This window comes from Polyodon spathula, chromosome 17, assembly GCF_017654505.1.
Source record: "Polyodon spathula isolate WHYD16114869_AA chromosome 17, ASM1765450v1, whole genome shotgun sequence".
NCBI classification, from domain to species: domain Eukaryota; kingdom Metazoa; phylum Chordata; class Actinopteri; order Acipenseriformes; family Polyodontidae; genus Polyodon; species Polyodon spathula.
In genome coordinates, this window is record NC_054550.1 from 7,690,450 (window position 1) to 7,715,091 (window position 24,642).

A 24,642-nucleotide genomic window follows, 5' to 3' on the forward strand; every position below is an offset into this window, starting at 1 on the left:
TCTTTGCTGGGCAAGCTGCTTCTTATGCTCATTTGTTTTTGAGGCTGAGTTGGTGGCTGTGTATATTTGAGTCCTGTACAGGTTCAGGTCATACTAGTTTTGTATCACATCCAAACAATGGCCTCAAATCACATCTTTTTTTTTTTTTTTTTTTTTTTTAATAATTTAGAATGAACTCTGAAAGCCACAAATCATACTGCACATGAGATTCAAACTACATGAAGTGCCATTTCATACATTAGTCTTCACAATGAATTAATGAGCATCGTTTGATACAGGCATTTGCAAAAAAATCAAGGAAAAAAGACAATTCAGATCACAAAAACTTGAAAATGAAAGCTTTCATTAAACCATTTATTTACACAAGTAACTTTGCAATGAAATATATTTCTAAACAAAATATATTTAACTGTTTCCAAAGCTGGATGTTGTGGTAGCACTACAGCAACAGCACAGACAGAGCAAAGCCATGGTAACAAGCAGCCAAACGTATAATTTTAAAAGCCAGCCTCTGGTTTTTAAAGTACACAAAGTCTGCCTGAAGAGATTGCCGACCATATGCAAACAACAGATTAGAAGAGAGGAATTATGGGGGATGAAAGATGGGTGATGCAATATCGGCCTATATAAAATGTATTTGAAACAAAAAATGGCTGCTGATGCACAGTTTAAGCCTCAGACTCAAACATCTTCTTCCTGCCTTCCATGCCAGCCTTATCTTCAACGTTCTTGCGCCAGTCACCGACCTCACATATATCTTTCTGTAAAGCGAGAAAGAAGGAGCACAAAATTCAGAAAGGGTCTTATCAAAGTAAATGACAACATATTATATCTTTGGTTGTAGAATTTTCTACAACAATTAGCTTGAGTGATTCTGTTGTAGTTTTTTTAGGCTGGTTGTTTTTAACAGAGGCTTTATCTGGTTAAAAAAAATCTACTCTATAATTTTAAAGAACTGCCCTCAAATTAGGGAAATGGGGTGTTTTGTTCAGATTTTATTGTAGGATAACTGCAATACATTTGTGTAAGGGACTATGCTAATACAATTGTAACTGTTGGAGTGAGCTTGAACAGGTCCACCACTCCATAGCAGGCTCTTACCTCTTTCTCCTCTTTCTTTACTTGTTTCAGGTTGGCTCTCAAGTCCATGGAAACCTTGTGCTTGGAGCCCAGCAGAGCCTGCAGCATAGCGTCAGCAGACATACGCACTTTGCGCAGAACTGGCTTCTTGAACTTGCCTTTCAGGTCAAACACTTTCTGTTTCAGGTCCTCAATCTGTGAAAGGTAAAGCATGATTTAGCTTTGAGAGCCTCGTCGAACGTAAAATACGAAAAGGCAATGAAATTACCTCCTTGGTGCTCTTTTTAGCTTTGGCTTCCATGTCATATCTCTCCTCATCAATAACATCAATCTTTCCATGGAGCTCTCTGCATAGATCCTAAGGGCATGAAAGCATTACATACAATATTTAGCAGAGGTACATTTTAAATGGTGTGATATACAGTTCACGCATGCAAACATCAATTTTTTTGAGGGAACTGATTAATAAAGGTGGAACAGAATAAGAAATGTCCATAAATGTAAACACATGTTTAATCGTAATTTAGATTATAAGCAGTCCCCCTACTTCGATTTTACAAACACACAGAAAATTATATATTTTAATAGCTGCCCACTGCAACAAAACAGGGTGTTTCCACTACCGTGGATTTCTGGTCTGGCTACAAAGAAGTGCATCATCTTGTAACCATGGAGATGTTTAAGCTCTTGATGAAAGTTCATGATATATAAAAACTAAGCGATGTTAGCCGAAAAAAATTAAAGCAATATTTCCTACACAACAGTATTATTGTTTTACATTTAGCAGTGTGATGCCTTTATTTTAACGAGAACACTGAAAGCTAAAAACAGTATGATCCCACAATCCCCCAGTGACCTGCAAGAATTATCCGGGTTGTTTAGAAATAAGCAGCAAAATGCTCTTTTGATTTCATTGGATAGCTGTGGGCAGCCGAAGCCTGTAGCGCCAGGCAGTGGAAACGAGGCAACAGGTTTTACTTTATCAAAATAGTATACAGTGATACAGTACCTGCAGTTCTTTCAAGCCACTGCCCATGGACAGTGGAGGGCATTTCTCGTTCAAGTAGCTCACTTTCTCTGCTGCTCTTTCAGCCTCCTCTTTCTCAATTTCAGCCTTGGCAATCTGGAGCATCAAACTCTGCAGCACAACAAGAGAAACGACTCCAGCGACAGACTGCCACGGCTGTAAAAGCTGGGGTTATGGCTCTAAATGTTTCTTCTTTAAATTTCAATCCATATTCTATTTGTATTTGTCATACAGTGGAACTTGTGTATACAGAAATGACCATTCAGTGGACTATGTAACAGTATTATTCATCTTCAAACGGCCTGCAACATGTATTAAGACAACTTGCACTGGCATTCCCAATATAATCACTAAAGACTTTGCAACACATTGCTCCTACAGTATGTTAGTCTCTATCTGACTTAGACATAAAAAATAGTGACTCTTATTCAATAAAGTCCCTGGTATTGTCAAATAAAGTCTACGATAATTAAAAATAAAGCACCAGCACCGTACATATTTCATTAGTTTGGTGTAATTGAATGATACGTGGTTACTTGGTATTTAAATTGTATATAAGCAGCAGATTGAGAAATTTAACTGCTTTGAAACATGAATGTGCCAAATGTAGAATGGAAGTAGAATGGTAGTCTTTTGTTCTAGTCAATGTTAAGTGTGTAACGATAAACTAGTCTCACAATACAGTCAGCATTGCGATATGCATGTCGCACGACGATATGTATCATGGTATGATGCATAAGAAGATCAAATAGTCATTTAACGAGGGACATTTTGTTAAAAGACACTAATGTAATTAGATAGGGTGAGTATGTATCCATATCAACTGTAAAACACACTTATTCTTCATTCAAGAACCATATGGTGATCTACATTGAGCTATGTTGTGCTTTTGATCATGTATCACAATACAAACAATACATACTTCTATTGTGATGCAACATATCATGTAAAGAAAGGATCATGATTCCTCGGTACATGACGATTCGTATAGTATACTTTGTTTTTTTTTAGCTTTACTGCAAGTATTATATAGTTCTGGATTGGATTGGATATTAAAACTGTTGATTATTGAAATACGCTTTACCTTCAGATGCTGCTTACGGCTGGAAGACATCTTCTTCTTCTGCAGATTGACAAGAAAAAACAGGGTTTATCAAAATCTACACAATAGTATTACAATAATAGTAACATAAAGGTTGTGTAGATTGGAAACACTCACTCTCCCAATAAAAATGTGTGTTTTTAATAGATAAGAACGGTAATTAAAATGATGTTGTCAGTGCCTGGATTAAGTGCAAGTCATATGTCTAATTGTTGTAAGGGTTACGTGTTAGAAATAGCAGTAAGGGGTAGAACATTCGAAAGGATGGTTTCACAGACTGATTTGATTCTATCATGGACTAGCTAAGGTAATTTTTTTTTCCTTATTGCTTTAGCCTGTATCATTTGTATTCAAGTTGCTGAGCATTCACTACACTGAATGCATGGTCACAGCATTGCTTATCAGAAGCAAAGAGTCATTTCAAATGTTACCAGCCACGCAAAGCTGCCAATTTACCTCTTCGCTGTGGAAGGAAAGAAAGAAAAATGTCAGTTTCACATCAATAAAACACAAGTGAAATGTATAACTAGCATTAAAGTGCATTAAACACACACACACACACACACACACACACACACACACACATATATATATATATATATATATATATATATATATATATATATATATATATATATATATATATAGTAATTTTGAGCTGTGTGTTGTCTCAAAACCGCACACAACAGAAAACATGGACGTGTTAAGTTTTTGTATTCAAACACAATTCATATTTGTTATCGTTCAAGCAATTTAACCATTAGCCTGTTCGTTTTCACTGGTACCACATGCAAAAATATTACATGGTATTATTTTTTATAATGAATAAAAAAATTTAGTAAGGTTGAACGTGTTGATATATATATATATATATATATATATATATATATATATATATATATATATATATATATATATATATATATATATGTGTGTGTGTGTGTGTGTGTGTGTGTGTGTATATATATATATATATATATATATGTATGTTTAACGTGTCGATTATTACAGCTAATATCAAGTTATAAATTACCTGACACAAATTTACTATAAAAAGATCGGTAAGCATAGCCAGTATCTACATATATGTATACAAAAAAATAGTAGTCATTCACTGGGTACATTCAAATGTAAAGATTCCCCACTGTTACTGCGCACAGTGATTACCATGCTTTACTATACTTAGCTATGCTTTAACTGTGGTATTCTGCTGCATGATTTCAAAGTGTAATGGCACGTCTTGGAATTTCCATGGTATCTATTTTAAACCACAGTCCAGAGCCAGTTAGAAGATGCTTCTAAATTTGGGCAGGTTTTAAAGTGGAAGGACAGCTGTCTCCTTGGACAGCTCGTGTGTATGCAGCCCTCATCTGTACCCCCTTCTCCCAAGAATTAAGTAGAATTGAACACCATGACAGGTGGCGGCATTCTAGAGTTCTAGAAGAAGTCAGTTCAGAGGCCCTAGGGTGTAGAAAGGGTGTGAGCGGTTATGTTTTCTCTTGTCATTTTAAATAAAGTCAGTGTTTCAGACTATCATAATTATTTTTATATTAAATATTTTTAATGCCCATTGAGATGAAGCCGTCCCATTTACAATGGTGTCTTGGTACAGTTATTTCTTTATATTATTAACAGAATTATATCTCAGATTTAAATATTGTTTACATTTAGGCACACCAATTATTTTTTTTTAATTAGCTTTTTTTTAAGCATACAAATCTATTTTATAATAAATAAAAGCATTGTATTTTCCCTAATTCAAAGTAAATATTTATAAAATGAATTTAACTAAAACCACTTTATTAGGAGTTTATTCTCATCATTTAACTTAAAGTAAGGATTAAAGTACCATATATCTTTGTTTGCCCCATATCTTAATATTATAAGTTTACTTTGTGACATTTTCTTTCAAACTGGTTAATCAGTACATTGATTAATTATTCACACATTTCAGAGCACCTTTTAGTAAAACAATAACTTCAACCTAATAAAATACAGGGGAAAAAAAAAACAGTTGTATTACAATTATATATATGTATATATTACAATGTATTACTGGATAAATCTAACCCAGTTCATGTAATTCAGTCAAATAAAATTTAAGATTTTTTTTTTTTATTTGATTATAACAATACAAATCTAATTTGACAAGCATTTTGTCCTCCTCTTAAAATATTTTAGTAAAAAAATGGAAAAGTCTCACCTAGAAGAATGGAGTACCGGACAGAGAGCTGGTGGAGGAATGTAACAGACTCACAAGCCACGGTTAGCTGTGTTAGTGGGGTGGTATAAATGCCTTTCTTCGATGGCTCAGCAGAACCTTACTATTCTCTTTATGGAAATGAATAACCTCTCAGACCAATTAGACCCTGAGCTCCAGAAATACAATCCTGACCCTCGCCCTCCTTCATTATAAATAGACCTTCCCTGCAAGCTGGCTTCAAGGACTTTCTTGAATGCTCATTCAATAATAAAAATGAAATAGTACTCAATATAAACTGGGAATGTAGGTGTAACTAAACTCATTGAGTGAAGCTTCATCTTTTCCCTGTTATATGTTGACTGAACATCTAATATATGGAACTGGGATTACACATTGAAAAGCATCTCTGACAACATCTTTTTTATAGTTATATTCAGTTGTTTGTGGCTTTATTACTGGTCTGCCTTTTATTTGTCATCATGGTACCTTTGTTGGTCTCACTGCAGTGCTATAGTGAACTTAAAGTCCAACACATGAACTACCTGTAAGCAGCAGCATCTTTCATCTCTAGTGGTGAAATAGATGCACATTCCAATTTGACTTAAATACAAGTACAGAGCCAAAAGATCTTCAGCAGCAGAGATTATCCAGCATCACAATGGTGTCTTTATCGCCATCTCCTGGCTGAATTCAGGATAAACATTTCACTTCCCCTGTGTACCTTTTACTCTCCAGAAACACATAGCAAGACCTTAGCTGACCTTCAGATGAGGATTCAGCCCTCCTAATGTACCATTTCTAGTTTCAAGTTTTAAGGTGTCATTCAAAACACAGTGAATGTGTTGCATAGACTTCTGGAGGGATCATGTGAGCGAGTGCCTTTACCTTGGGTGGGAAGTGTGAGTTTTACCCATGCCTAGACACAGTAAGAGAAGCCAGGGGAAAATAGAACTCAGGTCAAATAGGCTTAAAAATGAAAGCTTTCTTTAAATAGTTTATTTACATCTGTTACATTGCACTAAAATATATCTCTAAACAAAACATATTTTTTGCACATCAACTGTTTACAAAGCTGTGTGTGTTTTGTTATCACTATGGCAACAGCTGTGACCTCCACCCAGTTCCCAATAATAATAATAATAATAATAATAATAATAATAATAAAAAATCTTGCCTCTGGTTTTAAAATTTGGCAAAGTCTGTCTGCAGGGTCAGCAGAAGAGAGGAGTGTATTTAAGACTTATGGGTGATGCAGTGTATCAAATTTGAAACAAAAAATGGCTGCTGATGCACAGTTTAAGCCTCAGACTCAAACATCTTCTTCCTGCCTTCCATGCCAGCCTTATCTTCAATATTCTTACGCCAGTCACCAACGTCACGCAGATCTGCCTGTAAAGCGAGAAGGGGCACAACGTTTAGAAAGTCTTCTCAAAGCAAACACACATGCAGCTGTAACATAAAGGCAGGTGAATAAAAAGGGGTTTGCAGCACTTGCGTGAGTCTGCACAACTTGAACGAAAATGCTGTGAGGAATCTTACTGCAACTCCCACTGTTTCGTTTCTTTTTCTTTTTTTTTTTTTTAATTAGTCATCGCTTTCGAATGCTGTAATCTTAGAAAAACTAGCTCGGATATTTGTTGCTTTTTAAAGAAATAGAAAAGCAGTCAATACAAATAAAAACAACAGGGTTTGGACAATAATATTGTCATTTACATGTTTGATTAATTTGTTATACAAATCCCCAACCATGTTTCTGTAATATATAAAAACTGCATCTCTTTGTTGTAAGTTTTCAATACAGTATTTCTAGTACTTAAATTGTGGATGCTTAATTTTACCGTAATACACAGTCATAATGTATAAAACACTCCAGAATCTCCAGTTTATTGTTGATACAAAAGTACGAGAGTATGCAGTGGCATTGTGTTGGGGCACTGGTGCAGTAAAGAGCGTTGAATTTGAAGTAATGAGCTTGAACATGTCCACCACTCCATAGCAGGCTCTTACCTCTTTCTCCTCTTTCTTTACTTGTTTCAGGTTGGCTCTCAAGTCCATGGACACGCTGTGCTTGGAGCCCAGCAGAGCCTGCAGCATAGCATCAGCAGACATACGCACTTTGCGCAGAACTGGCTTCTTGAACTTGCCTTTCAGGTCAAACACTTTCTGTTTCAGATCATCAATCTGTAACAGGTAAAGCATGATTTAGCTTTGAGAGCCATGAAATGGAGGTTTTCCTATCTCAATATGCAGATTGGTATTTCTCCACCTCTATTTTCACTCTGGGTAGCAGAATCTCTGAACAACTGCGTTAAATGATTATTGATGACATAGTATTTCTCAGAAAAGAAGTCTTAATCTTATTAAATAAAAATAATAACTATGCATTCATGAGATGACTGGGTTGCACTCAATCCAAACACTGTACAACAGATATAGCTGAATATTGTGTAACTTTGTTTGTGACAGTAATTGTTCATCCATATATAAAATTTAACAAGTCCCTAAAGTATTTCTTCTGTACTCACAATAGGCTACTGAGAAGCTCATGTAATGCCTGATGTAGTCTTACCCTCCCACTGTATTGACAACTTGTGGATTAAACAGTTCAAGACAAATAACTTGCCATGCTGCTTCCTATGATTTAGGTTTACTTTTAAAGGCCAATATAAAATATAATATTCTAGAAGCAATCTACAACAGCTAGTGATGCTATAAAATGTGTCTGCCTAATTAAATAATACAAAAAATAATAATTACATCCTTGTTGTTCTTCTTAACTTTGGCTTCCAAGTCATATCTCTCCTCATCAATAGACTCAATCTTTCCGTTGAGCTGTTTGCATAAATCCTAAGGATAAAAAGGCACTACAGTTATTATTGCAGTGAACTCTGTGTTCATTAAGTACACAGTCAAAGTTTCTTATTCGCACAAATGGGAAATGTGCAAACAAATGGCAACAGTGATTATTAGAAGTTGCTTTAAATAGGACATCCACCACAGAATCTAGTTGTGGGACCAGAAAATTGTGCCGTATACAGTGTGCTAGTTTACAGGGGTATTGTAAAATATAATACTGCATCTAAAAACTATTAAAAAAAATCCAGGTATATAATGTAGAAATACTATGAAGTTATACCAAGCATCAAAAGAAACTTAACACGTTTATTTTTGAAAAAAAAAAAAAAGGCATATAAATGATGGACATTGATGAAATGTTTTTGGTTTCTTTTTAATCACTCGATCATTCATCCTTGACCATGACATGCTTGAGTGACAATGACTGAAGCACATGCACTTAATCACGTAATTAGTGAGATAGTTGATTGGACACTGGATATGGAGTAATTTCAGCTGTTGAATTACAAGCTTGAATAGAAACAATAAAGAAAAATCACAGAAAAAACTGGGAGACCAAGAGTCACAACACCTGCCCAAGATCGATCAGCAGCATCTTTGTGTTAATCAGCACAATAAAAAGTCATTGCACCTGCTCTAAAACAGAGTTTGTCATTTTTTGATCACATCAAGTTAATTTTATTCAAATATAAGAGATAAGTTTCTTTTAATGTTCAAATATAAGTGATATAAGTTTATTATGAGGCTAAGTATATATCCTGTAATTCAAGGATTTTATTAATTAAAATGTTACTTTCTCCTTAATGTAAAAATGATTTTACTGCAGCCGTACCATACCTGTGGGACATGTGCATATTTACACAACATACTTGATTCTAAACTTAGAAAAGAAAAATCACATGACTTGCAAACATGACGCATTCCCGAATAGACCACTTCTGGATCACAGAGGGGGTTATGCCATTCATTTCAATTGGGATTTGGTCAGAACCCAAAAAATCTTACCTAATTGGACAGAATGCTGGTTTGTAGAGGGGCTGGATTGCACTCCCTTTTTATGATTGAGTTTAATGGATGATAACACTGGCACTAAGACGTGTATAACATTAACAAAAACATGGAAATGTCCATCTCAATCAAAATAATTACTTTTTAGTTCACATTTCCATCTTTGTGAGAGCAACGCAAAACAGTCAGGTCATTGGAACAATTGTCCGTCACACTGGGTACAGAGCTGTCTGGAACACCGGCCATGACGTGTTGGACTTTACCCCGGGAATCCCTTTCTGCAGGTGCATCTTCATCTGCAGTAGCAGGTGCATGTTGGATGTGCAAGCAGAAACACAAGGTCTCAGCTGATCCCCATGTCTGCAGTAGGTGTTTTCGCTGTCCCGGACCTTGACTTCATAAGACACTGGTCCAGTTTGCTCACATGCAATTCTTGGAATCCATCTTGGACCATTTCCTGAGGTGTTTCTCAGGTACACAGTGTCATCAACTTCAAAAGATCTGTCCATGGCGTATTGGTCATAGTAAAACTTTTGTATGTACTGCTTCTTGCGAACCGCTAACACTTTGTTAGTCTTAATGAAGTCAAGCCTGGTATGAACATGTCTGTTCAAGAACAGATCTGCAGGAGAGTGCCCTGTGGTGCAATTAGGAGTGTTACGATACTGCAGCAAGAACAATGAAATCCTGTCTTTTATATCTAGTGGAGTAGCTGTAAGTTATTTAATGCCTGACTTGAAAGTTTGAACAAATCGCTCAGCGAGCCCGTTCGAAGCAGGGTGTCCTGGTGCACAGATTTACATTTTGTCTTACAAACTGTTGGAATTCAAGTGATGTGAAGTGGGTACCGTTGTCTGTCACAATCTGTTCAGGCAGTCCATAAGATGCAAACAGCTTCCGAAGCTATGGTAGCTTGAGAAGTTATTGCTGACATTTTGAACACGTCAACCATTTCAAATGAGCATCCACCACAATCATAAACATGACATGTTGAAATGGTCGTGCAAAGTCGATGTACAGATGCAATGGCATTTGGCATGGAGCCTTCTGTTCAACTTGACAAGTCTTGCCCTCCTTATAGATCCCTTTTTTGTCACCAATTTGTTTCTGTTATGCATTGACTGAGACGGATGCCGCCATGCACTTGAACAGCAACTGCTTTATTCGAAAAGATATTTTGAACTTGCATTTAGTACAGGCGACCACTGAGTGCCAAATTACTAGAACACATATTAGTAGTAAGCGTTTACTAAATAGCATAACTGTCTCAATACACTACAGTTGTAATGTAGAGATGTCACTTAGATCATCTGAAATGTCTTGGTATCATACAGCTGCTATTGCATGGAAATAACCTCACAAGGTCCATTTAGATGGTAAATACATTTTAAAAACATAAAGGGTAATGCATACAAGTTGGTATGCAGTACTTGAGCACAGGACAGCCCTCTCATGGTGTTATACCTATTTGCATTGCACAGTGCAGAACATTATGCTTTTTTTCTGTTACATTTTGGTGTAAGCTGTGGTACCTGTAACTCCTGGATGGAACTACCCAGGCTCAGTTGAGGGCAATGCTCTGCCATGTAATTCTCCTTCTCAGCCACTCTTTCTTCTTCCTCCTTCTGAAGTTCCAGCTTGGCAATCTGGAGCATCAAGCTCTGGGGAACAAAAAAGAGAGAGAAATCGTTATTTGGCAAAGTTACAGGCCCAGCAGTTACATGAACTGCAAAAATCGAGATCAAAATGAAATTCAAATGCAAAGACCTGTTTATACTGGAAAAATATAACTGCACACAGTAAAAAAAATATGTAGTTTCTCAGATTATCCAGTCCAAAATGAGGTTAATGTTAGAAATCAACAGCAAATTGTAGTGTCTAAGGTATTCTGAAATAATGCTGATACAGTGTTGATGAATTTAAATAAAAAGATGCATACAAAGTTCTTTGGAATTATTATTCTTTAGAAAGACTATACTGGTGGCATTACTCGTTTGCCTTATGATTTTTTTATGCTTATGGATGAATTAGAATTCTTCAAAAACTGAACTAAGAATTTTAATTAACAAAAGATACTTTACTTTCAGATTCTGCTTACGGCTGGAGGACATCTTGGATTTCTTCTGCAGATGGGACAAGAAAACAAGATACGAGTTTATCGATGTCTAAACAAATATACTACTGTATTTGCAACCCAATGCAGTTAGCACAGCAAATGAACATAAATAGCATGTTAACTCAGTTTTAAAAAAAGTGCTAGTGGTTTGTATTAAAATAATGTAGGAAAAAAAAAAAAAAAAAAAAACTTGTTAATAATACTGAATTCTCCCAACAGGAGAATAAATAAATAATTTAAATGTGAAAGTAATGTACATTATATATATATATATATATATAGATATATATATTATATATATATATATATATATATCTATAAATAAACATGAAACAACAACTTCGAATTTAGGCTTAATCCGAAGTGTCAAAATTTAAGTCTGACAAAGGTCCAGGGGTTTGTAGTGTTTTTACAGGTTTTTGAGTCGCATGATGTGAAAGAAAAAACTGTGTGTGAATAGGGGCTACAGCAGCTGTCACACAGAAGCTACACAGTCATGACCAGTGGTCTTCGTAACCCGTCAACCAACACTGCATTTACCTCATTGGCGAGTGGTGGAGGAAAAGAAATACAAATGTCACTTTCAAGTTCAGGATAAACAATCAAGTTTTCGAAAACAAAATAATTAGAAAATTGCAAGAACCAAAAATATACTTACTCTCCCATTTTTATTTGTGTTTTTTTTTTTTTTACAACCTGCAACAAAAGAAAAATGTGGACGTTCTGAGAAATGTTTGCAACCATGATTTCAAATTAAGTAAACTACTACTTAAGCCGTAACTGATATAAATGTGTCTGGGATAGGCATTTGACACTGTCACCAATTACAGCATTCTGTTCCAGTAATTCAAGGGTATATATTGTATTTTAACAGTCATTTCGGTACTATAAATCCATTGCTATGTACACTACTACATAAAAAGTATAGAGGTTAGAGCAGTGTTACTACAAAATTATTGTTCTATTCATTGTATTAATTCACATTAGAAATTACTTAAAAAGAGAAAGCGTTTTTCTAAAATTGGACTCGTACACCACCTCCCTATTTCATTTTAGGAGCCTCTTTCACAGGGTGCTAACTGTCCCTTTTCTGCCCCATTGATGCATGGTTTTGATCTACATGCAGCTGATTTGAATGACAAGTCAGGTCAGCAGTCTTTCAGCAAGCCAATAAACTCTACACCTAACAGTTGGAATGCAAGACTTCCAAGGACTATAGGGGCTATGATCATCAGCACTATATAGGAATGCCCAGGGTCAGCTTCCCTGCTTGCACTTGACCTTTTACATACCGGTACTCCGTATTCCATTTAAAATCCTCCGCTATCAGGTTCACTTAATTATTGAAGTTGCATGTTTTACAACTTGTTAATGTGCTTATTCAACACAAGAGACCATGTTTTCAAAGTGTTTACTCCAGTCTTCAATTAACTAAGTTATCTATTTCAAGTTCTTTAAGCTCTTTATAAAGTTGTTTTTCATTTTGTTACTGACATGATTTTTTTCTCCTTTCAAAAAATAGATGCTAATTAAAGAACCGAGAAAAAGCTTTGAAAATATGACCTAAGATCTTTTAATTGTTAACATTTTAATGAGCCTATACACACACAGATTATATATAATACGAAAATATAACTCCAAATAAAAGTAACAAGATCGAGATTTGTATTTTTCACTTATAACTAAAAAAAAAAAAAAAAAAAAAAAAAAGCAGGAATTAGGTACATTTACATATTGAATGGCTGAATCCTTTGGATTTTCAAATACAAGGTTTTTACTAGCACCATTATTTATGAAAAGTGAGACACCTGCGGAAATGGTTTATTATGGGTTAAATATAAAACCCTTCTGTTTTTTTTTTTTTTTCTTTTCGAGTTCTGATAATTAAACGTGTGTTTATCTGGCTGGTGACTAGCATCAGTACTATAAAAGCTTTCTAGACTTTGTGCATGGGTGAGCATTTGACTCAATTAGCTATACCATCATTGTCCTTGTCATATCGATAGATCACTACTGTCTCACACATTGGCAGTCACCAGTAACAACCTGAACATACATTTTGTAAATGTAAATCAGCAGCAAGGAATAAAAGATTTAAGGTTAAGGAAGGCAAATGTCTTACCTAGCACAGAAAGGAACAAGACAGACCGGACTGGGAGGTGGAAAAGACTGACGAGCCACAGGCAGCTGAAGCAGTGGGTGGTATAAATGGCTTTCTGGGGTAGCTCTCGAAACAAAAACTTTCTCTTTATGGTAGTGGATAGATCCTTGAACCAATTGGACAAGCAGCTCCAGAAATACAACCACAACCTTGAAGGGCCATCCTGACTACAGTGAATATTTAAAATTGCTTTCGTATTTCTGGGGGAGGATATAGTAACATCTGCATCAGCTCCAGCTAGGCAGTTATACATCTGGACTGAACGGACATAACTTAGAAAACCAGGAAGAGGAGATTAGAGGTAGACTTTTGTAAGACCGTTTGTAAGAATCTGTACGTTGTCACCTTCTTGTATGCAGAACACCACCTATCATGTAAGCCTTGCAGTGAAAGAATTGTTAATTACACTTTCTTTATTGTTAAGAACAAGCATTCCCAGATTTCTGTATCGTAAAAATACCTTTTTTATAGTAAATACTACTGAACATCACTGCACGCTCTATCCAAGATTATGCCAAAGAAGCAAGTTTTAAAAATAAATAAATAAAGGTTTTACACTTTTATTCATAAGCAGCTGTTAACTTGTTAGGACCATGTTAAACAGGTGAACACTGTATGTTCCGGTAAAATGTTATTATAAATTTAATTAAATTTAAAACAGTTATAAAAATAGAGTCTTTTTATGCAATGAGAGCTGGAATTGAATTTGTAACCACCTACAGCAGTACTGTAGTGGTGTGTTTTAGTTCAAGTACCACATGGTTGCAAGCAGGTGTCAATTGGATAGATCCTCAAATGTCCAGCTCAGATGACCAGCATTCTCACTCAGTGGGTATTCAAATCAACGCTGACATTTCAAGAGGCTCTTCTAGTTTGAGCATGTTCACAAACTGTCAACCACATGGGCTCCCTTAAACATGTAAAAGTAATAAATAATGAATACAACAGGTAATAGCAATCAATAATATCTATATTGTGTTTCAATGCAGTGGTCTGATCTAGTGGGAGGATCATTCATTATCATTTAGAAAAAGGCATCTGCTTTAGAAAGTTGCGCTGTGCATTACAGTTGTCAGTGTGCAACTGTCACTCACTTTGTAGAAGCACTAAATTCACAAGTTCCAACTCTAATTATGCATATAAAAAATGATGTCCTTCCTTAATACAAGATGGAAAGTCACATTAACTTCCCAGTTGACGTTCTAATATGCTTTCAAGCTAGTTTTCTATTGAGCCTATGGTTTAAAACACAGGTACAGTATATAACAAACCACTGAGCTTTAGGGGTTAACAATGCTGGGATGTTAGATTCCATTTAATTTCCTAAATGTTTAACCATACCAAGAATTTGTGTAACCAATCTTCATGAGAAGCTCTCTAGTAGGGTGCTGTTACTTTATGATATCTGATTAAATAGCCTTACACTATCCACATCTTACTGTATAAACACAGCAGCCTAGATGCCACAGCATCTATATTTGGCATGCATATCTTCGACAATGGTTTAACATTTAAGAACAATTCTAAACGTTCAAGACTTGGAAACATGTTTAAACCTATCAAGTTGTACACTGTGAATATTTATTTCACATATCACATCTCCATAACTAGACTGCCACTCTACAGATACATATTAATTGAGCAGTCTGGCTCTAAGGATGCAGCACATGAGTGCATATCCAAGAAAAGTGACAGCGTATCAGTTATAAGTTAATACTTTGTGTGTCTATTTTATCTTGCAGTTTGGGCAAAAGCTGAGCTCTGGTAGAAACAAACCCATTTCTGGTAAAGTCAAAAACACATAAGAATAATACTAATAATACAAAACCACAGACAATTAAGACACAGGATTGGCAGCATTTCAACACTGTACGTTTAATCACATTATGTACAATACACATGGCATGAACATGAAAATGCATAATAGAATCTGTAAACTTAATTTCAATCTCCAAATGTTAATACCAAAAACACAGGACGTACAAAAAAAAAAGTCACCCGAGTGCAAAGGTTCATATAACCAGAATAGGATGACTGACAAACTGTCCAACAAAAAAAATTCTGTACATTAAGTTAGAAAATACCAACTATGCCCCCGTCTCCTATTCAAAAGGTGCAAACCGCTATTGCAGCAATAAGTACAGGAGATATATATATATATATATATATATATATATATATATATATATATATATATTAATTACATATTTTCATTTTGATGGTATTAAAGCAATATCATTCATTGGTCACCACATTTTGCATTAAAAACACAAATACTGCCACTGCACAGGCCATTGTATTATACAGTAGTTACACCACCAAGACTAGTTTATTTTATTTATTAACCAGTTAAAAATATACTCAGTTTTCACAAGCCACAACGGGAAGAGACCCAGGATATTCCACGAAATATTACCAGCAGTGTGTGTATCAACACAAACAGACACAAAAAAGGTACTATAAAAAAAATAAAAAATAAAAAAATAAACAAACTGGTCGATTACTGCACTGGATGTACTCTACATAGGTTTCTTTGTACGGAAATAGTTACTCTCACTATTTCGTAAAATGCATCTTAGAAAGTAATGCTGGTATTAGTTCAATGCAATATTCATAAATTCCAATGTATTTTGAGGCTCCTAACATTATCTCAGTGGGTCAGGACACTCAAGTCAAACGAACAAAAGATACTCACAAAACAAATACAACATCTGGACCAGGGTGGAATCATCTAGTGTCCAGCCAATAAAAGCGCAGAGGATCTTGTTAATTGTGTATAAAAACAACTTTGCAGCGTCCACCAAATGAACCCTCATTGAGGGTGTATATAAATAGATCTTTCATTCGGGGATGCCTGGGCGCACTTGCAGTAAACATGCCTGCCTAGGTACAAGTTGCCACTTGTTTCACAGTAGCTGCCAATCTGGTGTTAACTGTCAATGCCTTTGCACCAAATGCATTTTAAAATGATTTCCTTACTATTGTAAGCTTTGATCTAGCACTGCTGCCCTGGCCGTGTGATTCTGGGCAGTATGGAGTGAACCACTTCATTGCCTCTATCTCCCTAAAGCGACAGGCATTGGATTCATCCTTGTTACCTGAGCTTTACAAAAACAGCAGTATCCCCCTAGGTACAATAAAACTACTACTACTAATAATAATAATAACAATAAACAACAAATCATGCTGATGGCCTATTATTCTGCCCTACAGCTAATAAATTCAGCAGTCATACATCTGATAACACAGTAAAAATTGGACAGTTCCAAAAGTAAAACTGTCTGTACTCTGTGTCCATTATTAGTGTCCCCAGTCCAAATTATGATAAAAACCAGGTTCCATAAAAACTACAAAAGGGGTCCTTCAAATCTAAAAATTGTAATGATGGCCTGCAAGACAGAGCCCATCAATTGATTTGGCCAGTCTACAGCCATTTATAGCTCAATTACCCTGCAGTCCCTTTTGCTGAAATGAGAACTCAATTTCTTAGTCCCTATAACCACAGACTGAGCAAAGTAAGGTTAGGTCCACGCCATCTTGCGGGATATGGCCTGTTTGAAGCACTCTGGATCCACGTTCCCACCAGGTCTCAGCGATTTCTCCAAATTCACCAGAAGATTCTGATGACACGCCTGAATGTTAACTGGGTACTTGGCTCTCACAAGCTCATAGGCAGCAATCAGCCTCATGTTCTGCTTTACCATCAAATACTGGATAATGCAAGTGGGAGCCAACGAATACCCATCCCTGCAGTGGATCAAAACACGCTTTCGCTTCTCTGTGGAAGCGTCAATACACTCATTGATGTCCTCGAAGCTGCGCTGCTTCACGGCCACACTCTCCTCGTCGGAAAGGCCGCTGATGTCAACCTTGAGGCGGGACCAGCTGTGCTTGGTGCCCCGGGAGCAGGTACAGGGGATGAGGCCCACCTTGTGTTCACCAGCAAAGCTGCTCATGTCGATAACACTGTCAATGCTGTTTCTGCAAAGGATCCGCCCGCTGTAGGCAGCGTTGAGATTCCCCACGTAGATGTAGTCTGTCACTTTAGCAATGACCGGCTCTGAGAATTGGAAATGCTCTGGGATGCTCTGCTTCGAGTCCAGGGAGTCCTCTGCTTTGTTCCCCCCTCTTTTGTTGTAATTATGGAGTTTCTTGGAACCCGACCGGGATGGTGGGTTGGAGTCCGATTCAGAGCTGCTGTTCCAGGGAGGTGAGAACAAGGAGAAGCGGCTGGAGGACTTGCTCTTGGTTAGAGGCTCGACGGGACTGGATAAACTGTAGCTCGGTGTATTTGATCCAGAAGCACAGAAGAGAGATGCTCTTTCTAGAGACCCGGTGCTGCTAGCTGCCCCAGCACTGTGTGCCTGCTCCATCTACAAAAAGAGGAGGCCAGGGTTACTCTACTTTGCACGTATTACAGGCTGCATGCACACTGGTATCTTCAAGGTATCTATCTCTTTCTGTTACGGATAAACAGCCACCTAAACTGTTAGTACAGAATAATGAGAAGAATGGCAATTTGTCAATAATTCCACTCACTCTATTTACCTTACACAAACAGCTATGGCTTCAACACGGAAAGTCTTCAATCTAGTAGCATTTAGATCAGTTACAATCAGATTACTTTAACCAATAAATTTTACTGTAATACAATTCTACATATGAAAATACTGCAATGACTCTATATTGATTTAACAATTACTTGAGACTTTAGTGGATTTATAGAAGTAAAAACCTTTTTGAATGTAGCAATCACAACCTTTTGGATATTTTCTGACCATCTCCAAGCAATCTTTAACATACATTTTATTGAACTGCAAACCAGACACCAGCACGTGCTGTATGAGTATAACATTCAAGAGTTCTGCAGACTAACATTGTAAAGGTTTCCTTGCAGACAACGTGTGACGTGTACCTGAGCTTTGAGGTTGTTCTTCCAGTCTTGCGATTCGAGAGCTCTGAACCTTCCATTGCTGTCAGAAGAGACGGACAGGCAGAGAGGGCGGTGGGTTCGCACAGGGAGCTGGGGAGTTAAGGCCATGATCGCCGGCTTCTTTTTGGGCTGCTCGCTTCTACTCATGATTAGGTTTGGACAGGAACCTGGCAAAGAGAAATATCTATAAATACCATGCACGTCAGTAGCATACATATCGCCCACTAAGGATATAAAAAACATGTTCTTTATTATGAAAAATGCAGACCCCCATTACCTAAAATATTCATGCCCAGTTTAACCAAACCAATAGGTTCCCAAGATATAGCCTATAATATCTTAGGCAACCACATGTATGTTTCTTCATAAAACCAATACATTTGGAAAGTGAAGTGAGCATCCTGTAATGCAAGTCTAAGACGTTAATATTACAACTACTGGCATTGTGTTTTTAACTTGTAGCCTATATCTGACTGATCTCGTTTCTCTTGCTGGTGTAATAGAATTACAACCAGACCATTTTAATACAATTTTCATTCTCATTATCAGTATAGTAGATAAAAAGATTTAATATTGCCCTGCATGCCAAATGTACCAATACTAAGAACATGTAACCTTCAGAATGAAAAACTGGTCAAAAGAGCAGCTCTCTGATAGAAAACCCATGCATGTGGGAGCTGATGAATCATGACTGAAGTGGAACAAATGCAATTTGCTATGCAAATGTGAAAGATGTGGGTTACAAGGAGTGGCGATAGAAAACATCTTAATGTTACAAAAACTAACAAACATTCACTTCTGCTTATGAAGCACTTAACTGACCTAAGCCTTGTACTTACACCTGTAGGAATACCTCGTTCCCTATTCACACAATCACATTAGAATATACATTGCACTTATACAATCAATGCCAACATTTTTTTTGTCTTTTTTTTTTTTTTTTTACATTCATTGATCTGGCCGAGGACGGGTTAGCTGGTAGAATAAGGGTCCGGTTTTTAAAAGAAAAAAAAAAAAAAGCATGAACATTTATACTGCTCAATTTATTTTAAATGCATTTCCCTTTTCGCTAAAATACAATTTCTGTGTTGTGTTCTTTGTACACATGACATTAAGAATGACTGTACAGTTAAGAGATAATAAAATCAAACGAATACCCAGTGCATTGTTTCACTTTAGCCCATACGCTACTGTAAATAACAGTAGCACACAAATAAATCATGCCTTCTCTGTTCACACAACTGTAGAATTCGGAATAAAATATTATTTTAAGTTGAAACTTACTTTCTACCCAACTGCTTAATAGCACACAAAACAACCAAATGGTTAATGTTGCCGCATTTACAAGTTATGATACCACATAGTACCTTGCATATACTGCACACAAAGAAATAAACAAATTTACATATAACAGTTTACAGTGTGTGTGTAAAACATATAGCCTACCTGTTCTTTTCTAAAATAGTCCACAACTGTTTTCTGTTGGTACGATAACCTTAGTGTAGCACATTTTGCACATAGGGCACCTCCATTTTCTCGAAGAATACCAAAATAGAGACTGAGCTTGAAACTTTCTTTTTTGTGAAGCTGTTTTAAAAGAGTGCTCACTGTTGCTTTTACTCCCCACCTTTTCTCAAAGAAATCTCGCAAGTTAGGCCGGAGGGGGCAGTTGCTTTAATACTCTGCAAGACGTACTAATTAAATATGACTAGAACAAATGGAATACTTGGAATTACTTGTGGAATAACTAAACAAAAACAGCATAAAAAATTCAGCGGTCGCTAAAAATCACCATGATGAATACAACATCGTACATTTCTGATAACTCTTTTACAATGCAAGTTTTTTTATTGCGACTTCTATCCGATACAATATTACCACGTTAGCGTAAATTGTCCCAACGCTACAAGCCAGTATAACAACGTGCCAAGAATGGGTTTTAAAATGCCTTTTCTTAACAGCTACAGAAGACCATCGATACTATGCATAATTTAAACATAGCATATTATCATTCAACCAAGAATAAGAAAAACTCATGAACAAAAAGCTTACTGACCTATCCACAAAAAGGATGACCTATATTAGTCCAGCAGTAACTGGCTAAATATTAACACCAAACACACATGCACGCTACACATTTTATTAAAGCAATGTCAATATTTGCATGCGTCACTGAAACTAATTAGCACAGATGTATTGCCACCATGACGGAGGGCCTGTAAAGAAGTCAAACATCTCTTGTGGCCTGTGATAATGCAGTTTCAGTATTGATGTTTGGAATTCTTTATGCAAGGGTAAGCAGCCAGTTACAGGGTGTGTTTAAGGGAAGCTTTCACCATTTCTTTACTGCATGTTCTTCCTTATTGAATAAAAGAACCAGAAAAATTGTAAGTAACTTCCAAATCTCCAGTGAATGACACAATAAAGGCATTATAAAAATAAGGGACCCTGAATGCAGTATCTCTGGGAAGTATGTTCAGTTTTGCAGTTTTTATTCAGGCTGATTCAACACAAAACTGTTTCATAGGTTTCCTTTAATTAGCAAGACATAGTGCACAAACAGGTCACCAAGAACTAGACTCAGGGATTACCATAGTGTGTGTGTTTCTTATGATTGACACAGTTTAAAAGTATGGCTTAAATAATAAGACACATACCATGATGTACAATTTAGAGTACCAATTTAAATACCTGTCACAGCCATCTTGTATTTTGTTCATATTAATTATAAGATCTGATTAATGGCAGTATTTTTTTTTTTTTGTTTCGATTCACAGAGTAGGTTCTTTTTACCAATTATGAAACAGTTTTAGCAGCCAAACCCATGGATGACATACCGCGAAATCAGAATCAACAGTTCACTGACAGGACTGAACATCTGGGGTCGGCATCAGGAACTACTTGATTTGACACAGAATGGCCAATGAAATTTTTGCTGTGTGTGCATTATGAGCTTTCGGCTTTAAACGAGACTGACATACCTGTGCCACATTCTGAGCGGGTAATGGTCGACTGTAAATAATTGTGGATCTTAAATGTTTGGTGAAGATGCTTCGAAATCACACCTGCAAGGAAACAAACAAGATGTAACCAACAACCACAGACAAAGACACAACTGAAAAGCACACTAATCGGGTTAATGGAGTGCTCCAACTTTACATTCTTACAAATTAAACAATATATTTCATCAATGTTACATTAGACCAAAGTCCCATACCATGAGCCATTTTATTATATGTGGCTGCTCTTCTGTATTTGTTTTTTTCTGAATTAATAGGAGCCTACTGTGGCAGATGTTTGACCTTAATGAAATTATCCACGATAGAAGGGATCCAACATTTGGTGGCAAATTTATTAACAACTAATTGTACCCCACAATCTTATACAAATAAAGGAATTGTATTTTGAAGATTAGTGATGAATTGCCTTGCACTAGTTTTACAAAGCAAATCTGCAGTTAAAAATTGGTTAATCTGGTGAAAGCATTCTAGTTTGATCAAAAAAGAATCAATATTTTTATACTGCTATAAAGAATATATATTATTTTATAGGTTATATGTTTTTTGTTGGCTATATCCCAGAAAGTTTGCTTTATAAAAAAGCTAGAATATGTGCAACAATAAATTGTAAGTGTATTATATATACAGTGGCTTGCGAAAGTATTGACCCCCCTTGGCATTTTTCCTATTTTGTTCCCTTACAACCTGGAATTAAAATGGATTTTTTGGGGGTTTGTATCATTTGATTTACACAACATGCCTACCACTTTGAAGATGCAAAATATTTTTTATTGTGAAACAAGAAATAAGACAAAAAAACAGAAAACTTGAGCGTGCATAAGTATTCACCCCCCCAAAGTCAATACTTTGTAGAGCCACCTTTTGCAGCAATTACACCTGCAAGTCTCTTGGGGTATGTATCTATAAGCTTGGCACATCTAGCCACTGGGATTTTTGCCCATTCTTCAAGGCAAAACTGCTCCAGCTCCTTCAAGTTGGATGGGTTCTGCTGGTGTACAGCAATCTTTAAGTCATACCACAGATTCTCAATTGGATTGAGGTCTGGGCTTTGACTAGGCCAGTCCAAGACATTTAAATGTTTCCCCTTAAACCACTAGTGTTGCTTTAGCAGTATGCTTAGGGTCACTGTCCTGCTGGAAGGTGAACCTCCGCCCCAGTCTCAAATCTCTGGAAGACTGAAACAGGTTTCCCTCAAGAATTTCTCTGTATTTAGCGCCATCCATCATTCCTTCAATTCTGACCAGTTTCCCAGTCCCTGCCAATGAAAAACATCCCCACAGCATGATGCTGCCACCACCATGCTTCACTGTGGGGATGGAGTTCTCGGGGTGGTGAGAGGTGTTGGGTTTGCGCCAGACATAGCGTTTTCCTTGATGGCCAAAAAGCTCAATTTTAGTCTCATCTGACCAGAGTACCTTCTTCCATATGTTTGGGGAGTCTCCCACATGCCTTTTGGCGAACACCAAACGTGTTTGCTTATTTTTTTCTTTAAGCAATGGCTTTTTTCTGGCCACTCTTCCGTAAAGCCCAGCTCTGTGGAGTGTACAGCTTAAAGTGGTCCTATGGACAGATACTCCAATCTCCGCTGTGGAGCTTTGCAGCTCCTTCAGGGTTATCTTTGGTCTCTTTGTTGCCTCTCTGATTAATGCCCTCCTTGCCTGGTCCGTGAGTTTTGGTGGGCGGCCCCCTCTTGCCAGGTTTGTTGTGGTGCCATATTCTTTCCATTTTTTAATAATGGCTTTAATGGTGCTCCGTGGGATGTTCAAAGTTTCGGATATTTTTTTATAACCCAACCCTGATCTGTACTTCTCCACAACTTTGTCCCTGACCTGTTTGGAGAGCTTCTTGGTCTTCATGGTGTCGCTTGCTTGGTGGTGCCCCTTGCTTAGTGGTGTTGCAGACTCTTGGGCCTTTCAGAACAGGTGTATATATACTGAGATCATGTGACAGATCATGTGACACTTAGATTGCACACAGGTGGACTTTATTTAACTAATTATGTGACTTCTGAAGGTAATTGGTTGCACCAGATCTTATTTAGAGGCTTAATAGCAAAGGGGGTGAATACATATGCACGCACCACTTTTCCGTTATTTATTTTTTAGAATTTTTTTAAACAAGTTATTTTTTTCATTTCACTTCACCAATTTGGACTATTTTGTGTCTGTCCATTACATGAAATCCAAATAAAAATCTATTTTAATTCCAGGTTGTAAGGCAACAAAATAGGAAAAATGCCAAGGGGGGGTCAATACTTTCACAAGCCACTGTGTGTGTGTGTGTGTGTATATATATATATATATATATATATATATATATATATATATATATATATATATATATATATATATATATATATATATATATTATGCAAAACTGACTGAAACGTATCATAAAAATGCCTCTTGTGATAAGACTGACATTTTGATATGTCTACAGTGACTTGGCAGATATTTAACAGAGAATGACATGATGATGATTTAAGGCAGAATCGCTGCAATATAGCTGAAGGTAATTACTGCCTGCCTACTGCATTACCTGCTGAACTACAATAATATTTCAGCACCACCTTAAAATTGCCAACTCACATCTGAAGTCAGTATATTTCAGAATATGTATAGTAGTTATGGTGGCGAAGTAACTCATGTTTACCACACATTTGTTTTCTGAATTACCTGTCGTGCCATTTCTCTTTAAATGTAACTTTTCGTCCAACAGTTTAAGTGCAATGAAGTCTTTGTTCCATTTTTCTATGGATTCCATTTTCTGCTCCCCTAGGAAAGAATTCAAAAAAAGACAAAGTTAATGCAATACCAACAGAAAGTGAGAAAAGGGGTTAGGCAACACCAAGAGAGAGTGAGAAAGCACTGCTGCAACACCAAGAGAGAGTGAGAAAGCACTGCTTCAACACCAACAGAGTGAGAAAGCATTGCTGCAACACCAACAGAGTGAGAAAGCATTGCTGCAACACCAACAGAGTGAGAAAGCATTGCTGCAACACCAAAGTGAGAAAGCACTGATGCAATACCAACAGAGTGAGAAAGCATTGCTGCAACACCAACAGAGTGAGAAAGCATTGCTGCAACACCAACAGAGAGAGAAAAGCATTGCTGCAACACCAAGAGAGAGAGAAAGC

General features: G+C 36.6%; 3 protein-coding genes across 3 annotated transcripts; all 3 read right to left on the minus strand.

Moving 5' to 3' along the window:
* Nucleotides 1-326: 326 nt before the first annotated feature.
* On the minus strand, nucleotides 327-11,408 carry LOC121330292 (troponin I, fast skeletal muscle-like). The gene is made up of 6 exons (XM_041276692.1): nucleotides 11,358-11,408; nucleotides 10,809-10,937; nucleotides 8,170-8,259; nucleotides 7,420-7,593; nucleotides 6,676-6,801; nucleotides 327-635 (listed from the first exon to the last, which is right to left on the minus strand). Exons 1-5 carry the CDS (start codon nucleotides 11,385-11,387, stop codon nucleotides 6,709-6,711), a joined length of 516 nt encoding a protein of 171 aa, XP_041132626.1. The 5' UTR covers nucleotides 11,388-11,408; the 3' UTR covers nucleotides 327-635; nucleotides 6,676-6,708.
* Nucleotides 327-12,056, minus strand: LOC121330291 (troponin I, fast skeletal muscle-like). The gene is made up of 7 exons (XM_041276691.1): nucleotides 12,051-12,056; nucleotides 3,666-3,672; nucleotides 3,192-3,230; nucleotides 2,090-2,218; nucleotides 1,349-1,438; nucleotides 1,102-1,275; nucleotides 327-761 (listed from the first exon to the last, which is right to left on the minus strand). Exons 3-7 carry the CDS (start codon nucleotides 3,219-3,221, stop codon nucleotides 669-671), a joined length of 516 nt encoding a protein of 171 aa, XP_041132625.1. The 5' UTR covers nucleotides 3,222-3,230; nucleotides 3,666-3,672; nucleotides 12,051-12,056; the 3' UTR covers nucleotides 327-668.
* A 3,357-nt stretch (nucleotides 12,057-15,413) lies between these two features.
* On the minus strand, nucleotides 15,414-24,417 carry LOC121330289. The gene is made up of 4 exons (XM_041276688.1): nucleotides 24,182-24,417; nucleotides 21,468-21,551; nucleotides 18,469-18,653; nucleotides 15,414-17,926 (listed from the first exon to the last, which is right to left on the minus strand). Exons 1-4 carry the CDS (start codon nucleotides 24,267-24,269, stop codon nucleotides 17,075-17,077), a joined length of 1,209 nt encoding a protein of 402 aa, XP_041132622.1. The 5' UTR covers nucleotides 24,270-24,417; the 3' UTR covers nucleotides 15,414-17,074.
* Nucleotides 24,418-24,642: the final 225 nt, after the last annotated feature.

Coding starts and splice junctions, on each gene's coding strand:
- LOC121330291 (XM_041276691.1), bottom strand. CDS start 3,221: ATGTCTTCCAGCCGTAAGCAGCATCTGAAG. Junction 2,219..3,191: donor GCCGTAAGCAGCATCTGAAG/GTAAAGCGTATT, acceptor GTTGTGCTGCAG/AGTTTGATGCTCCAGATTGC. Junction 1,439..2,089: donor GTGGCTTGAAAGAACTGCAG/GTACTGTATCAC, acceptor TCATGCCCTTAG/GATCTATGCAGAGAGCTCCA.
- LOC121330292 (XM_041276692.1), bottom strand. CDS start 11,387: ATGTCCTCCAGCCGTAAGCAGAATCTGAAA. Junction 10,938..11,357: donor GCCGTAAGCAGAATCTGAAA/GTAAAGTATCTT, acceptor TTTGTTCCCCAG/AGCTTGATGCTCCAGATTGC. Junction 8,260..10,808: donor GTTCCATCCAGGAGTTACAG/GTACCACAGCTT, acceptor TTTTATCCTTAG/GATTTATGCAAACAGCTCAA.
- LOC121330289 (XM_041276688.1), bottom strand. CDS start 24,269: ATGGAATCCATAGAAAAATGGAACAAAGACTTCATTGCACTTAAACTG. Junction 21,552..24,181: donor AAAGAGAAATGGCACGACAG/GTAATTCAGAAA, acceptor GTTTCCTTGCAG/GTGTGATTTCGAAGCATCTT. Junction 17,927..18,468: donor AGAACAACCTCAAAGCTCAG/GTACACGTCACA, acceptor CTCTTTTTGTAG/ATGGAGCAGGCACACAGTGC.